The sequence below is a fragment of the Cibotium barometz genome, chromosome 1 (assembly GCF_041138505.1).
Source record: "Cibotium barometz isolate CiBa-2024 chromosome 1, ASM4113850v1, whole genome shotgun sequence".
Classification (NCBI taxonomy): Eukaryota; Viridiplantae; Streptophyta; class Polypodiopsida; order Cyatheales; family Cibotiaceae; genus Cibotium; species Cibotium barometz.
In genome coordinates, this window is record NC_141046.1 from 26,254,324 (window position 1) to 26,271,710 (window position 17,387).

At 43.6% G+C, this 17,387-nt stretch overlaps 1 protein-coding gene across 4 annotated transcripts in view; it reads right to left on the bottom strand.

Moving 5' to 3' along the window:
- Positions 1–2,725: 2,725 nt before the first annotated feature.
- Positions 2,726–17,387, bottom strand: part of LOC147641797 (apoptosis inhibitor 5-like protein API5) — a 30,717-nt gene continuing 16,055 nt past the window's right edge. For all 4 annotated transcript variants that reach the window (XM_086799779.1, XM_086799789.1, XM_086799802.1 and 1 more), the window contains 13 exons: positions 6,251–6,316; positions 6,065–6,147; positions 5,839–5,913; positions 5,480–5,629; positions 5,327–5,383; positions 5,174–5,242; positions 4,919–5,029; positions 4,611–4,700; positions 4,322–4,428; positions 3,838–3,952; positions 3,653–3,718; positions 3,460–3,563; positions 2,726–3,334 (listed from right to left, as the gene is read on the bottom strand). In XM_086799779.1, the coding sequence (XP_086655905.1) occupies positions 3,151–3,334; positions 3,460–3,563; positions 3,653–3,718; positions 3,838–3,952; positions 4,322–4,428; positions 4,611–4,700; positions 4,919–5,029; positions 5,174–5,242; positions 5,327–5,383; positions 5,480–5,629; positions 5,839–5,913; positions 6,065–6,147; positions 6,251–6,316 (1,277 nt within the window). In that variant the 3' untranslated portion in view covers positions 2,726–3,150. The remainder of the gene's footprint in view (positions 3,335–3,459; positions 3,564–3,652; positions 3,719–3,837; positions 3,953–4,321; positions 4,429–4,610; positions 4,701–4,918; positions 5,030–5,173; positions 5,243–5,326; positions 5,384–5,479; positions 5,630–5,838; positions 5,914–6,064; positions 6,148–6,250; positions 6,317–17,387) is intronic.

Here is a 17,387-nt window from a genome sequence, read left to right on the forward strand (position 1 = left end):
GGATAATGTCTCAGAAATTCTCCACGAGGTGGTAGTGGATGGCCAAATACAAACATGGAAAATTCTAGAGAAGCAACGAGAGAGCACAAAGCCAACTTAAATTTCTATATCCAAAAAGAATATACGCATCAAAGAGCCTTGCAAGAAAAGGACAAAGAGATAAAGAAGGGCTTAGCTAAAGTTAGAGCAACCTCATCAGCAAAAGCAGTGCCAGGAATGAAAGAACTCAATACAAGGTTGAACCAAGTTTGATCCAAGAAGCAAAAAAAGGTGAGTTCTCATCTCTCTAAGTTTGCTTTCTCAGTCTTATAATATTTCTATTTCAACACTAACCCTCTCATTTCTCTATTTCAACATATCACTTCACTCACAATATTGAGCACACGATGCAATACACATACCCCTTGGTGGCCATGGCATTCTTTCACAGAAAAATCACATAAGAAACCCTAAGAACCATCCTCAAGTTGCCCCTCCACCCCAGTGGTACTTAACTTTAGCACATGGTGCCACATTTTGCAAGATCCCATGGTGCTCAATGATGAAGAAGAAGCCATCCTGGAGTTAAACTATGAGTTAGAAATGTAATGATGAATTGACACTAGAACCAACTTCAGTCCAAAAAATCCTCCAATGGTTCCAAAGTGATGGGGGACGCCTAGTGAACTACAACAATGTAGTACGCCATCCAATGGGGTATCTCACTGCATTTATCAATAATTGCTTGCCAAGATTAATATTTCAGGATGCCAAACATTTATAAATCCCCCTTCACTAGAAGCGACCAAAAACCAAGGATACATCATCAGCTGAAGACCATGGCCCCACATAAACACATATCCCCTCCCATACTAACACATAAGCCCCTGCACAAGCACCACCATCACATTTCACTATTTTTTTTCTCTTCTCTTGTTGCTTCTCCATTTCCTACTACCCCTCATGTAGCCTTGCAAAGCATAAGTACTTACCTAGACCATGAAATCAAAGTATAAATCCCCGCAGATGTGGGTGCCAAGGTCAGTAGTAATGAAGCGAAGGAAAGCAGTCATGGAGTAGTTGGAGATCATAACGTATAATGGTGAAATAAAAATGTCACGTCTCTCAAGTGCAGTGGAATATAGTATCTCATACAGCTCCGAGCCAGTCTCATAAGATCCATTGCTAATAGGGACATGGGCAACAGTATCTTATAAGTGTTAGACATCAAATCCAAGCTATGGAGTTGGGTTCAAATTTCTCCAAGCTTGATAATCTAGATCCTTATGCCTTGCAAGGGAAAGTACAGAATGGTAGGGTGCGTGGTTCTTTCCAAGGAGAGAGGTTAAGGGGCAATATCAAAAACTAGCACCAACAGGGAGTAAAAAGAAATGTAAGAAAAAGATTATAACCCCACAATTTTGGAGTTATTAGACCAAAGCACATGGAGGTCCTCAAAGAAGTGTTGAGAGTAGCCGCGAGAACAAAGGGCCTTTGAATTTGTGCTAATCCGTATCTTTGTTCTACTTTTGTGTGCATTGGTGGAATTGGTTTTCAAAATTGGGTAGGTTCCAAAGTAAGACATAGTCAAGTGAGGCCTTCAGGGTGATGGAGCTAGAAAAGTCTCTCAGTCCCGATGGATTTTCCACCAAATGGTATTTGTGAGAATGGGAGGTAAAAGAAGAAGATTGTTGGGCTATGGTTAAAGATAATATAACGACTCACACCTCTCTATTAATTGATCCATTCAAGGATGTACTTATCCCCAAAACATTTCTCCGATGTCAATGTTTGACTATAGGAAAGGCAAATGGATATAATAATATCACCACCACGCTTAACATGAGCCCTACATGCAAACCACCTTTCTTTGACAAAAGGGCTTGAAGGACTCCCCATCATCGGACAAGTTGGTGCCACAGCCTCTCCCATCCAATTTAGTCCTCATCATTTGCCATGTGAGACAAGGTGATGGCATTGTAGATATAAGCTCACAAGGACAAGCGAGGAAGACAAGCAAGGAAGAGTCTGCATAATGCTTGATGATGTGCTCCAATGCATGCAACTGATTGACCATTGCCATTCATTTTGGTTGGTTACTTTGGTAAGATAAGTTTTGAGCAGTGCTCAAAACGCCTCTAGAATTGAGATGAAATATAATCAAAAATTGAAGTCCTGAATCAACCAATGTGGCAAGTCCTTGTGCAGAAGGAGAGGTAGCTTGATGGATTAGGGAACAGCCTTGAGGAGGCCATCCCCGGCCGTCATGGCCAACTACCTCCAAAATTGCTCAATGGCTTAGCCTTGACACCCTTTCGTACACATTGGTCTAACAACATTTGGATGAGAACAAGGAGACTGTCAACAAGAGATATCAACCGTCTCAAAGACGAGAGAGCAGCTGTTAATCCTATTCGAGCCACCTATACTCACTGTGAAAAATGTACTTACTACAAAGGTCGCCATGCCAATGGCACCACAATCTCCTTGGGCACGTGCTTTCTGTGTATCTTACCTCAAAAACTTACATGTACCTAAAATGTACAAGCGCATCATTTTCAAACAATTGAACTATCTTCAACATTTGACATTTTCGAACATTTGCTGGTCTTCAACATTATGACATTTCACGTAAAACACACTGCAGCCACATTCATTATCACCAACCTTTTTCATTCACATTTTTTATAGCCCCAGAATGTATTCTTATTGCTTTGAAGGACAATAACCATAAAGAGAGACCAGCTTAAAAATGTGCAAATGCTTCATTAAACAATTTTACAAGTGTCAGCAGGCCCTTGCCTCAAGTGGCTATCACACCACACTGCCCAGCAGAGGGCATATGTTTGCATCTGGACACCTAAATAAATAATACGGTATATAACTCTCATTTTTCACAAGATTCAGATTGTGAGGTGGCATTAAAAGCAAGTACAAACTTAAAAGTTTGCTCCAATGTACAACGGGGTGAGGAGCAGTGCTCTTTATTTTAGCCTATGACTTTTGGATAGTCGATGAACAAGAGCATTCTCTTGTTAACACAATAATTCTAGGGTCTGCCTCCTATAACCGTAAACATCATTACAGCTGTTTGATTACTGTACATGCACGTCTCTCCATGCCTCTACGTTCCCACTTGCCCCACAAAAAAGAGAACACGGTGGTCCTATGTCAATAGAAACCTCTCCCTCTACCTCGGCCATGATGAAAGCCCCCCCTATCACCTCGTATTAATCCCCTACCACCTCTAGAGAGACCTGCAAGAGCGCGTGAAGGAGCACCATTTCCTCTACTTCTTTTCACTCCTACCTCTGCTGATCCCGGTCTATTCGAGATAGTCGCACCTCGTTTCGTTCTACAGAATCACACAAAAACACATTGCATGTGAGAGCGTGAACAATGTAACCAAGTACCCCCTCATACACTATTAAAATATGCAAAGATTGAGCAGTGCAAAGGTAGGTAAGGAAAGGAGGATACCCAGCCTTTGCAGCAGTAGGAATTGCAGACTCCTTTGGAGCTTCTTTCCATGAAAGGCTTATCTTTTTGTCACCAATAAAAGTAGGAGTTTTTTTCTGTAATGGCTGCAGGGAGACCAAAAGAAGGATTGACGGATTTGCATTCACAGAGGCTCCCCTACAATGGCTTGACAAAGGTTTAACAAAATGTATACCTGTATCAATGACAAAATGTTGTTGCATGCTTGCAATCTAGAAGCTATATTCTCTTGCTTCCCTCTCTGTATGACATAACCCACACATTGTCAATTGCACGCGTGACTGCAGAAAGCTAATGTGGCATGACAGGATAAATGCCCTCCAGGCAGCTTCAAAAAGAGAGAAACCAGGAGGAACATACCACTACATTCTTTGCAGATTCATCCTTTGCTGCAGCCATTTCCTTCCCGAACTCTGCAGCACTTTGTGTCAGTCTCTTGCTTGAGGTCTTCAATATGCCTTCAACTACCGTCAGCCTGTTCATCTCAAAACGCCCGAGTTACTCTCAGTCAGCAACTGATTCTCAAAGGTAACCCTCATTCAAAATTTCTCAGACCTGAATGAATCTACATCATCTACATGTAATGAAGGGGTTTCAAGCAGTAGCTTCTAGGCATCTGTCCCCAAAAAGTAGCTTTAAGTCAGGATATTGTTGACTTCCATATTTCCCTAAAGGGAACCTCCATTACTTCAGATCATTTGGAGGATGAACTCCCCAGGACATGATGATGGTCTTGAGTAGATCACAGGTGACATCAATATAGCACTGTTGACTGAAACCCCTTCTGCCTACTTCTTAGAACCATCACCAAAAGAGAGTATCATAAATGTATAACTGCACACACCTCTCTGTAAAATCTTTATACAGCTCAGTGAAATCCTCCCCCAAACGATCAGATGGTTGACCAGTCACTACCTTGTAGCCACACAAACTGTTCGTTGTGTTTGGTGTCTGCCCACAAGATTACAAGGTCAGTAAACAACTGCAATCACCTACTGCAAGGCCATATAAAGCGTTCTTGATGAGAGAGTATTTATAAAAACCCCTGATTACAAGGCAACAGACAAAGAACTCACAGATCTCACTATACTTTCTTGATACGTCTACAGATGCAGTTTCTAACCATTACTAACCTTGTGGGCAAGTTGGTGAAAAGCATAAAGCAGGCACTCTATAACTGTGTAGTTTAACTCTTCACCTGTTCTTCGGATAGGCATGTAGCTCTGCAAAAGTCACAGCTTAAATGCGTTCAGCCAATTTTGAGTAGGAAAGAAACACCAGAATGTACTCCTCCATGTGTGACAAGGAAGAAAGAAGCCACACAGATCCATGGACATCTTTAAAGCCCTTACATGCCAGCTACGTTATTCCTTGTTCATGATACCATCCATGTCATCTAGATAACTGCAGAAAGGTACCCAAAAACAAGGACATTTGTTACCTTCAAAAGCTTTACAATGGAAGGAAGCAGCTGTCTTGCATCCTGAGCTGTTGCACAAGGGGAGCTCTCTGCAAGGCTCTTCCCAAGTTCCAACTTTTTGTCTTCGGGAAACTGGAAAAGAACAGGCACAGCTCACAAAGACGGTTCAAGTTTCCCAAACATAGATAAGGGCAGGATTAATGCTCGCATGTTCACGGATGTCATCTCATGGGTTTGCTGCAGACCAAAGACCATCATTTTACAACACAGTCTCACCTTTTCAAATACAGGAAGCAAATGCCTGTTGATGTAGTTCAGAAACTTGCCAATGGATGCACATCGTTTCTGCACAGTTGTCCCAGAGGAGAAATGATCAGCAGTTCCCCACAGCTTGCTTCTCACAACTACCGTAGTTAAAAGAAGAATTACCATGTATAAAGGTAAAGCCATGCGAAAACAAGAAATCACCCGGTCCAAGTCAGAGACCTGTATAATTGGAGCATGGACCATTCCTTTAGTTGGCAAATCAGGCCTCTATTCAGAAACATACAATTAGAACACCAGACTTCAAACCACACCTACAAGGAACTGTGAATCTAGATCTGCGTGACCCTCCATAACTTCTAGAAGCTCCAGAACTCGCTCATCAGAAGCTTCTTTTCCAAAAATAGTAAGACTTTGGAGGAAGCCCATAAACAGGTCATATTCAGGTGTTGTAGCATCTTGAAGAATCTGAACATATTCACAGACGTGAGTGCATTTAGCAAATATTGACCCTCAAGCAGGCACAGATTGAACTCTCACATTCAGACATCCAAGTGGAAATCCTGCAGATGATTTGCATTTGCATATATAAATGTGATTGGTTTCCCAATCCTCAACCAGCCTTGCATTTCACAAGAAGTAAGGCCTTCCGGCTTCAATGCCAACATAGTACTTACCTTTTTTATCAGATCAGTTATGTGCCTTTCCATATCCTCCTGAGGTTGCAATAGCTCTTCTTTTAGAGGAAAAACCTGTCCATTGAATACATACAGGCAGAACGCACCAAGAAAAGCACTGTAAGATAACAAGCCCTAACTTGATCCCAAATGTCCATCGTTTGAATCAAACAGTTTACAAAACTGTAAAGAAAATATGACCAGGCACACAAGCGACCAAACAAACCTTTTCTTTTAGAAAGATGATCACTCTTTCTCGAATATTTTTGTCAGAGTCCTTGATTTGTTTGAATAGTCCAGACAAAGACTCTGCTCATGATGGAAAATAAATGAGAGAAGTTTAACTAACAGAGGCTTATGGAGATAGCTTTATTCCCCAACCCTAGTCTTCTCAAATAGAGTCATGATATACCTTTCTTGTCTTGCCGAATAACCATCATCAAGGCTCTTTGGACAGCATCCTTCTCCAGCATTTCCTCTAAAAGAACCAAGAGAAAAGCAATGTGTCACCAGGAAATTATCAAAGCACTAGTTGTTCATGGAATGCTAAGGGCTCAATGCAAGACAAAAGAGGGATGTTTTTTGAAAGCATGAAAGTGACAAGAAGCTGGAAGCATTGCTGATTCAAAAGCACAATCTCTTTGCCATAAGAAGACCAAAACGGAACATAGGTTCAGGGGGGCTTAAGTATTCTGTGTGGGTATGGACCATTTTCACCAAGACTACCATGGTAACACAAGTTTAAAAGCTCTGCTGCTAGCGCTACTCTTAAGGGCTTTTGTTAAATGAAGCATGGCAGGGAATATTAGTTATGGACATAACCATAAGGATGAGCAGGAGAGAATGTTTGTATGTTCACACCAGCTGTGTGGTTGGTCTCCTCCTGACATAGGTGTTCCAGCCTTCTCATCTTTGCCATATCAGAGGTGTTCTCCAAATTTTTGACATAAAGAAATCCTGAACCAGAGGCTCCACTGGTTCTAAACCTATAAATATGGAGGATTCAAAACTTTATATTCTCCAGCATTTGGGCCACTTGGCAACCAAAGAAATTTATCCATCTCTGCGAATGGCCGCTCACTTATGTGATGATCCCAGAAATGGCACAGTGGCCCATTATAGAGCATGGAAGCAGTGTACCGGTTTCCTGAACCTCTAAAGTCTACCAGGGAGAGGCTCCCTTTACTCAAGGAGAAGCATGGTATACAGGAGGAAACTTCAATGTGGAGTCACCCTCTTTCAGGTGTTGAAAGCCAAGGAGCTGCTCTTCTTTGCAATCCAAGGGCCGAATGCTTGGCACTTACCAAACTTCCACAGAATCCCCCAACAGCTAGCTTTCTATCACTTTGATCGCTACCACTCCTCGACTAGCCTAAATAAGCTCATCAGGTTCTATGTGCTTGAGTGGGCCATTGATACTGAAGGCATTCTTGCTAACATTACCAGTCGTCCTTTTCATAGATGATCTATGGCAGAGTGGTCTCAATGGCAGTCTCACACAAGACATACTCCTCTACAGCCTATATGTCAAGATGCAAATTGAATAACAGGTAACGCTGTTCACGCATTGGACCTCGCCTCCTCTAGTGTGAGTAGCTTTCTTCATGAGGATGTAGGGACTCGACTACAAGATTTTCACAAACAAGAGTGCAGCCAAAAAATGCTTTATATGGGAAGGAGATGTCCTAAGTGTCAATTGCATCCCACGCTTGATGCCACATGAGCATACAGTACAGACAAGTGCAAGGACCCACGGCACATTTTTTGAGCTCTTGTTCAGAACGAGTCCCCGTTGTGCAAGTCCCGCACTGTCCTATCTTGCTAGTCCCACACACTATATGTAACCCACTTGCAAAATGTGATGATGTATGAGGTGTCCGGGCGCTTATTAGACACTTGTCAGCACAGGACAACCCAGATAGAGTCTCTCTAGCATCGTCTCAAGTCCCATTGAGTGTGAGCGAGGAATGGTGTGTGAAGCCAAGGTAGGGCTGTGGGCACATAACCTATGGAGCCCTAGATAAGGGGTGTTTAGCCCATTGACTCCCCATCTTATGCATAAAGGCTGAAGTGACCCTCGAGCAAGGATCTGCAGAGCCTTCTCCAAACTAACCCCATGCTTGATATCCTTCATGGCTGTAGCATGCAAGAGGTTGGTCGTTGTAACACGCAACAAAGCCTTTTTTATACCCGTGAGTCTGTGCAATTCCACTTAGAGAGAGAGTAGCAAATAAGAGTCGACACAGTATTGGGTCGCAATTTACCCACTGAAGCCCCCCAAGCAGGAGTATTTGCTTATATAATCTTTGAAGAACTTACAATGAGAATGAAGGATGATTGAGGACTGCTAGACGCAAGGACGATGTACACCCGTGACCCAACGCAGGCTGATCCAGATGCTGTCCAAGCTCCTTTGAATGGCACTTCAATGACCACTATGCAACCTGTCATGGCCCTGTGAAAATGGAACAGTACAAGTGTGGGCATGGTGGTTGCAGAGTCAGAATATTTTATGATTCACATGGGAGGTGCCCGGACAGAGTTTAAGATGTGTGGACATCCTGTTAGAAAAAGTGATCTATGTCATATCATAGACAAGGTCAAAGGGATGTGGATGAATGTGGTGGAGGCTAGGAGTTATCCCACATGCAAAGGCAAAGCCCATATGGTACTTGGACCTATATAAAGGGTCATTTCAATGTAATGTCACACAACAATTCATTCTCAAGTACACAATCTCTTGGTCAAGTAAGTGCATCTTGTGTTGCTTTGTATTGCTTTTGTCATTTGTTTATAATCATGTTTAGCATTATGTTTGAGCCTCCTTAGGCTAGCCTAGTCCTAGATCCATGATTTCCAACATGGTATCAGAGCCTGGCAGGCTATGGCTTAGCTTAGTTTAGTTGTTTTACCATTTCTCTTCAATATGGTGCCCGTAAAAGGAAGTGCCATTGAGAAGAAGGAATATTGCATTAGTCTTTGCACCTTCAGGGATCTGGTAGGTTCAGCTCTCCAATAGCTTAGTTTTATCTCTCTTAGCTTAGCTTAGTATTTTTCATATCAGTAGCACTTCTATCTTGCAACGAGCGATAGAAAGTATGAAATAGTGGTAGGTAGCATCAGCACGACACCACATAAGAGAAGCAAAGCTTCACCGAGAACAAGAGGAGCAACAGTCCATTGGTTGAGGTAATAGCAGCTCAGCTTGGCGAAGAGAGAGAGAGGGCGCATCAGCGTCTACGAGTAGAAGTAGTCAACGAGTGTGCATGAGCAAATAGAGTGGAAAACACAAAAGAGAAGGAGAAGCTTCAGCAGATAGGAGCTGCCTTGTACCAGGAGGACGCCTCGGGGGTGATCTGCAGCAGGCGCAGAGAAGGTGGCAGCAGCCGCAGGTGTGAGATCAGAGAGCCGCAGCAGACGTGAGGACTGGGTTGCACAGCTCCTAGTGAGGACAAACAGAGGAAGTGCTTGAAGAGAAGCAGGCGGTGACGGCGAGACGAAGAAGGCAGTTGACCAGATCCATATCCAGCATCATCTGTGGAGCCTTCGAACGCTGACAGATCCTAAATCAGTGCAGCAGCCGCCGGACGAATAAATCTGGCCGTTTTCATTTGAAAATAAAGGATTTATTCTCTATTTAATGAGACTAAGGTTTAAAAACCTTTAAGAGGTTGTTCCTATGGCACTTAAGGAAGGATGTTCTTTTACCTCTTTTTTGGAAAATTCTATGCATTATGAAGATGCCTCAAGGATGGGAATGCACGCACAGTCTATGAGCAATATCAGGACGAAGAAGATGCTATGATGCAGATGAAGACGCAAAAATGGATGAAGATAAAGACGAAGATATCGATGAAGATGAACAAGATGCTGTCTATGATGATTCTTATGTCATGGCTCACATGTCATAATGATGAATGAATTATGCCCTCTCTTACCCAAATGTTTATGTATGTTCACCTCTGACCACCGATGATGTAGGTCATGTGATATGATGTATGCTCACAGTTCTCCTACGTTGGCCATGTAGCCCACAAGGGGGGATTGATGGGAGTTGGGTTTCCATGCTCAACACATGATGGTGCACATGAGGCACAATGTTCATGGATATGATGATGATGATGCTATGATGATGATGGGGTATGGGAGAGGAATGTTTTCATGTAGGAATGTTTTTCATGTCATGTCATTTTCTTTTCGCAATGTAGAAGCTATGCTCCCTATGAGCGATGCTAATTTCTTTTATGTACTGTAGAGCTATACTCCTTATGAGTTAAGCTTTTTCTTTCATGTAATGTTAGAAGCAAGGAAGGGCATTATGATATGCCATGATCAAGGAAGGGTGTTAGAAAAAGTGATCTATGTCATATCATAGACAAGGTCAAAGGGATGTGGATGAATGTGGTGGAGGCTAGGAGTTATCCCACATGCAAAGGCAAAGCCCATATGGTACTTGGACCTATATAAAGGGTCATTTCAATGTAATGTCACACAACAATTCATTCTCAAGTACACAATCTCTTGGTCAAGTAAGTGCATCTTGTGTTGCTTTGTATTGCTTTTGTCATTTGTTTATAATCATGTTTAGCATTATGTTTGAGCCTCCTTAGGCTAGCCTAGTCCTAGATCCATGATTTCCAACACATCCCTAGGTGTGAAGGGGGGAACTAGAAACATTAAGTTTTAATGTTTATTAAAGTTTGCCCCTAGGCCTTAGTGGCCCTAGGAACTTATTAAAGCTTGGGGCCCTAGGAATTAATTTGGGGGAGGAGTGTTTCTCTCTCCTCTCTCTCTCTCTTCCCTTTTTGGGGAGTCGTGTAGCAAAAGTGGAAGAGTTTTTTCTAGCCCATGAAGAGAAGCGTGGAAAAAGCATAGAAGCTCCAGGCGGCTGCAAAAGACCAGTTTGTTGCTGTTTTCTGTGGGCTGTGAGCTGTAACAGGCCGTACAGCAGCCGTACAGTGCTGTACGACTGCTGGTTTTGCTGTGGACAGAGGAGCGCAGGGTTGTGGGACTTTTTCACTGCTGGACTGGCTGCGCAGAGGACCTGTACAGGCTGTACAGTCAGTTTTTCAGCAAGTACATATTGTACGGCTGCCGTACAGTGTACGGACAGCCAGGTACAGCAAGTACAGTTGCTGCAGGCTGCTGCAGGTGGCGCAAACAGGTGCTGGACAGACTGTATACTCTGATTCAGGCAGGTACAAGAGTGGACAGCCGACTGTTTGTGCAAGTACAACTCCTGGCACGTCTCCCGAGGCGGTACAGACGGGTGCAGTGCTGATTTTCAGATCTGTATTTTCAAGGACAGCATAAGAGTGAACATCAGGAGGAGGATACAGGCAAGTACAAGCACATGTGTGAAGCAGGGTTGTGAATACAAGTGCCTGCAAGTACAAATTGGTGCTGTTGCTTCCTCCAGTGCTGTTTCACGAGCTGAACTTGGTAAGCTCTGTTTCTGTTCATCTATCTCTCTTTCTACTGCTTGATGTCTGTTGCAGATATGTGTTATCTGGCCCCTTGTGAGAGGAGGGGTATGGCAGATTGACAAGGGTTGAGACAGAGTTTGGACAGCACATGTATGTTTGAGCTGAGAAGATGTATCATGCACTTGAGTTATGCCAGATGTATGCCCATGGCTGGCCTGCTTAGTGATCTTGGCTGATCAGAGGGAGGCACAGTGTGTTGTTTGAAGACACAGATCTGTGTGCATAGATCCTCTGTGCTGAGAAGGATTTGTGGGCCGTCAGATTGGACTTACAGGTGTAAACTCTTGGCTGGTCTTTGTGTTGTACTCAGCCATTCATTTTATTATAATTGAATAAAGAAATACCGCAAGGGGCGCCAAGCTTTGGGGCCAACAGGTGTCGCTGTGTTTTCAGATTTGGGCACTCTAGCTCCAATCTGTGTTTTGTTTCTCATCTAGACTACAAGTGGACGGGTGATTGCTTCTACCGCACTCTGGTTTTCTATCAGAGGCCGGTTTCAAGGTTCCGTCCCCGGGACCAATCATCAACTTTCTGAAGGGGGTGAGCTCGTGGTTGCTTTGGAGAAAGCCATCGCTGAAAATTCAGCAATCATGTCTGATACAGAGGAAGAGTACTTCTATCATGAAGAAGAAGAGCAAGAGACTTCTCCTGAAAGAGATGTATCTGAGGATATTTTTGCAGGAGAACAGGCTACAGATGTTGAGCCTTATGAGGATGTAACACAGCCAGAAGATGTGCATGGTAAAGAGGATGATGATGCTCGGTTCAAAGATCGCTTGGCTAGTGTTATGGATACTTTTATGCAGCTCACACAGAGTGAGAGATTTGCTGAATTTATGAGATCTCGCACAGAACCCCGCACAGAGCCCCAGAAAAAGAAGAAGAAGGTTCGTTCGAAGAATCTTCCACAGGGTCATAGTGGTGCCATCCCACAGGAACCATCTTTTGGCCAGTTTCCGAATATGCAGCATGCTTATGGAGCAAACTCTCAGAGTTTCTTCTATGGACAGCCACCTATTTCTCAGCAGAACATGCATCCAAGTTATTTTGGTGGTGGCTCGGTGTTCCAATCCATGACTGGGGGTTACCCTCAGGGAGGCATGGGTATGTATGGGCCTTTTGGAGCCAATTTTCAGCCTGGCATGCAGGGGAATATGTATGGTGGTATGCAGTCCAGTATGGCTGGAAATATGTTTGCAGGCATGCAACCTGGGATGCAAGGCAATATGTTTGGTGGCATGCAGCCAAGTATGCATAATGGAATGTATGGAAACATGGCTGGAATGTATGGTATGCCTGGCATGGGAATGGGAAATGTTGACCCAATGATGGGTATGAATGTTGGGGGCAGCAATCTTACGAAACCACTTCCATATGATAATCTAACGCCTATGGGAAAGGCGAAGGATTACAAGGAAGGGGGAGCTGCAGTGAAGTTTGACACTTTCAGTGGGGCCAAGGATAAATTGAAGGCACTTACCTTTTTACAGCAGTTTGATGCTGCTTTTTCTGGTGGGAATTATACAGAGTCCTCTAAGGTGAGGAAAGCTGCCACTTTTCTCAAGGGCAATGCTTTGCAGTGGTGGTCTACTCTTCTTTTGCAGGGCATAGCACCCACCACATGGGTCCAATTTAAACAGGTTTTCTCTTCCGTATGGCTCACATCTACATTTGAGGTGGATGTTATGACTGCATGGCACAAGCTGGATGCTTCAAAGTGTGATAGTTTGGAGGATTATAACAAGAAGTTTTGGGAAGCTTTACTCCCAGTGACTTCTTACCGTGCCGTGCCATTATCTGAGCAGGTAGAGAAGTATTGTTGTGGGCTGCCCAAAGAGGTACGAGATTATTGTATAAAGACAAGAGTAACGAACATGTCACAGATGATTGAAAATGCTATGACAGCTAATGCGTTACTCACAGGTGGTTCATCTGGATTTAAAGGCAGTAAGAAATTGGGCAAGAAAGCTGAAAAATTTGGGCATGTTTCTCGTGATACTAAAGGGTCTTCAGAGACAAAGTATAAGAAGTTGCCAATGCCCAAGAGGACTTCTGAGGAAAGACAGGCTTTGAGAGATGCTCAAAAGTGTTTTTACTGTACTGAAGAGGGGCATATGTCATTCAATTGTTCCAAAAGAAAGTCCCAAAAGGACCCTGACAATAAAGGAGAGCCCAAGCCAAAGAAACAAAAGCCTTCTGCAGGCTTAGTTCCTGATCTTGTGGGGGAGCAGCTAGGTGGTGAAGCTACAGAGTTGTGCAGGGCATGGGGCAAAGTGAGAGATCAGAATGCTTTGATCTTCTTTGACACAGGTGCTAGAGCCAACTTCATTTCACCAGATTTGGCTGGCCGATTGGGGATTCGCGCAGAGGAGATGGGGCCGTTACATGAAGCTAATATGGCTTGTCCAGGGTATGCAGAACCCATTACTCCTATCATTGGGAAGCTTCGGCTTCATTTGCAGGGTTATGTGGACAGCGAGGAGTTCTTCATCATGCCTTTGGATGGCTGTGATGTTTTGTTGGGGATGCCATGGTGCCACAGAGTACATGCGGTGGTGGATACTTACAATAGGAAAATTACTCTGACTCATAGAGGGAAAGAGCATGTATTGGATGTAAAACTCAAAGGGAAATCTGTTCCTATTGTATCCGCTTCGGCGATTTCATCAGTAATGAAAAAGCATCTTTCCGCGTACTTGATTTATGTAAAGGATGCACAGGATGATGAGTCTAAGTCTAATTTGTCAATGTTAGATAAGGACAGGGCTGATTTCTTAAGTGGGTTTCAAGACTGTTTTTCCGAGTCATTGCCAGGAGAATTACCTCCTGAGAGGCCAGAAGATCATGCCATAGATCTGATTCCTGGTAGTACTCCACCGAATAGACCGCCGTACCGTATTAGTGCAGTCCAACAGGAAGAGATTATGAGTCAAGTGCAGGAGCAATTGAATAAGGGGTTGATTCAGCCTAGCTCATCACCCTTTTGCTCACCTGTGCTCTTAGTGCAGAAGAAGGATGGTTCTTGGCGCATGTGTATTGATTACAGGGCGCTGAACAAGAATACCATCAAGAATCGATTCCCCATACCGAGGATCGATGACATCTTGGACCGCTTACAGGGCTCCACAGTTTTTAGTCGTATTGACTTGAAAAGTGGGTATCATCAGATACGCATTAGACCCGAGGATGTGCATAAGACAGCATTCCGAACCACGTTTGGGTTGTATGAGTTCTTGGTTATGCCCTTTGGTTTAACGAATGCGCCTGCCACATTTAATAGAATGATGGACAGGATTTTCAGGCCTCATAGAGAGTTTGTGGGCACATTCTTTGATGATATGATTGTGCATTCACAAAATGAGGAAGAGCATAGAAGGCATTTGGCCATCGTGTTTGCAGAACTCAGAAACCATAGGTTGGTGGTTAATGGCAAGAAGAGTGAGTTTTTCTTGCAGGAGATACATTTCTTGGGGCATATTGTGTCTGGTCATGGAGTCCGTATGGATCCAGCAAAGGTGGAAGCAATACTTAATTGGCCAGCTTTGAGGACCGTGCATGATGTACGCAGCTTTCTAGGATTGTGTTCCTATTACAGGCGTTACATACGGCACTTTGCTGAAATTGCTTCGCCTCTTCATGCTTTGACGAAGAAAGCAACTCCGTTTAGATGGGCTGATCGGGAAATTACAGCATTCAAAAAGCTCAAAGAAAAGCTTACTTCGGACCCAGTATTGGTGTTACCGGACCTCCGAAAGGCTTTTGTTGTCCAATGTGATGCATGTGGAAGTAGCATTGGTGCAGTTCTCATGCAAGAGGGACATGTTATAGCCTATGAGAGTAGAGTTTTGCAAGATGCTGAGAAGCATTTACAGGTGTATGAGAAAGAGATGTTGGCTGTAATTCACGCTCTTTCTACATGGAAACACTACTTGCTTGGGGCTGATTTCACTGTGCAGACAGATCATCAAACCTTGCGTTATTTCCTCACGCAGACTAAGCTTTCAGAGAAGCATATGCGTTGGGCAAACTTTTTGTCAATGTTTCACGTCCAAATTGTGCATGTGGAAGGCAAAAAGAATGTAGTGGCAGATGCTTTGTCACGCAAGCCACAGGTCTCTGCAGTTTCACTTGCTTATCATCATGAGCTTGATGAAATGAAAGAGCAATATGCCCATGATAAGGACTTTGAAAGGTTGTATGATCAGATGTCTGAGGGTCAGCGGCATGAGCATTACACTCTCAGAGATGGGTTTTTATTGATGCATGGCAGACTGTGTGTTACCAGGCCATTGCGACTCAAGGTTATGATAGAAAGTCATGCTCCACCGTATGCAGGTCATAGAGGTATTGATACCACGGTCAAAGCAGTGGAGACTTTCTTTTATTGGCCAACCTTGAGAAGAGATGTTGATGCCTTTGTGAGGCAATGCATCGTATGTCAGAAGGTAAAGTTTGACCGTCAGAAGACACCAGGGTTATTACAGCCTTTACCTATTCCGGATAGACCTTGGGAGAGCATTGCCATGGATTTTGTATTTGATCTTCCACGGACACAAACGGGAAATGATGGCATCTGGACTATCATATGCAGGTTCAGTAAGCAAGCACATTTCATTCCCGTGAGGAAGACAATTAAAGTGGATCATATGGTGAAGTTGTTCATGGCGAACATCTTCAAGTATCATGGCTTGCCTACGTCTATCATTAGTGACCGTGATCCACGGATGACGAGTTTGTTTTGGAGAGGGTTGTTTGACAACATGGGTACAACTCTCAAGTTTTCATCATCATTTCATCCACAGCCAGATGGTCAGTCAGAAGAGGCTAACTCTACAGTGTTGGATCTTCTCAAGTGTTATGTGTCAGAGCACAAGCAACAATGGGAAAAGTATCTTCCTCTAGTGGAGTTTGCATATAACAACACTGTACATAGCTCGACAGGCAAGGCACCTTTTGAGATTGTAGGAGGGAAGAAGGTACCACCCATTTTGCATACAAAGGATAAGATCTTTGAGGCTGATCAGTATGTGGAGAGCTTGGATGAAGCTTATCGGAGAGTTAAGTTGGCCCTCCAGAAAACTCAGCAGAAGCAAAAGAAAGCCGCAGACCGTCACAGACGTGATTTACAGTTTGCATTGGGTGATTGGGTTCTTTTGCGCTTTGAAAAGGCTAGACTCAAGAAGATGAAGAGTAAAGAGCGCTTATTCCCTAAATTGAGTATGCGATATTATGGGCCTTTTCAGGTTTTGGAAAAGATTGGTGAGGTAACCTATCGATTGAAGTTACCAGATCACTGGAGGATTCACAATGCTTTTCACATGAGTCTTCTTAGACCTTTCCGTGGGGATGTGCCTGAGGATGTATCAGATGAGGCTCAGCCAGAAGTTGAGGAACTTGATGAGGTTCTGATTCCAGAGCAGATACTGGCACATAAAGAAAGGAAGGTACGAGGTAAAGTTTTCCGTCGCTATCTTGTGAAGTTCAAGAACTATTCACCGATGGATGCGAAGTGGATGGAGGAAGGTGACTTAACAGATTCACCTCAGGTTTTGCAGCTTTATCTCGATGCCTTTGAGTTAGAGCCGACTCTTATTGTGGCTCATTCAGGTTCAGCAGAGCATGGGTCTGGAGCATTACCTGATGCTCAAGAGGGGGGTAGCACCTCCACTCCCTTGATACAGACAGGCTCAGATGACATCTAGAGGTCGCTTGGTGCAAATTTTCTCTCACCCGAAGGTACTGAGGCTGACAGTACATCTGTTTATGGGACTTCTATGATATATGTGTACTAGTCACATGGAGATTTTTGTGGATATGTATGGTTCACAGTGGTATACAACTTGGACTATTACTATGCCATTGGTTTGCAGTGAATGTTGATACATGTGTATGGCTTAGAGAGATTGGGACGCTGATCTTGCCATATTGTATATTTCACTTTGGATATTTTGATGCATCACCAGAATGCAATCGAGGACGCTTGCCATTTTTCAAGAGGGGGGTATGTCATGGCCCTGTGAAAATGGAACAGTACAAGTGTGGGCATGGTGGTTGCAGAGTCAG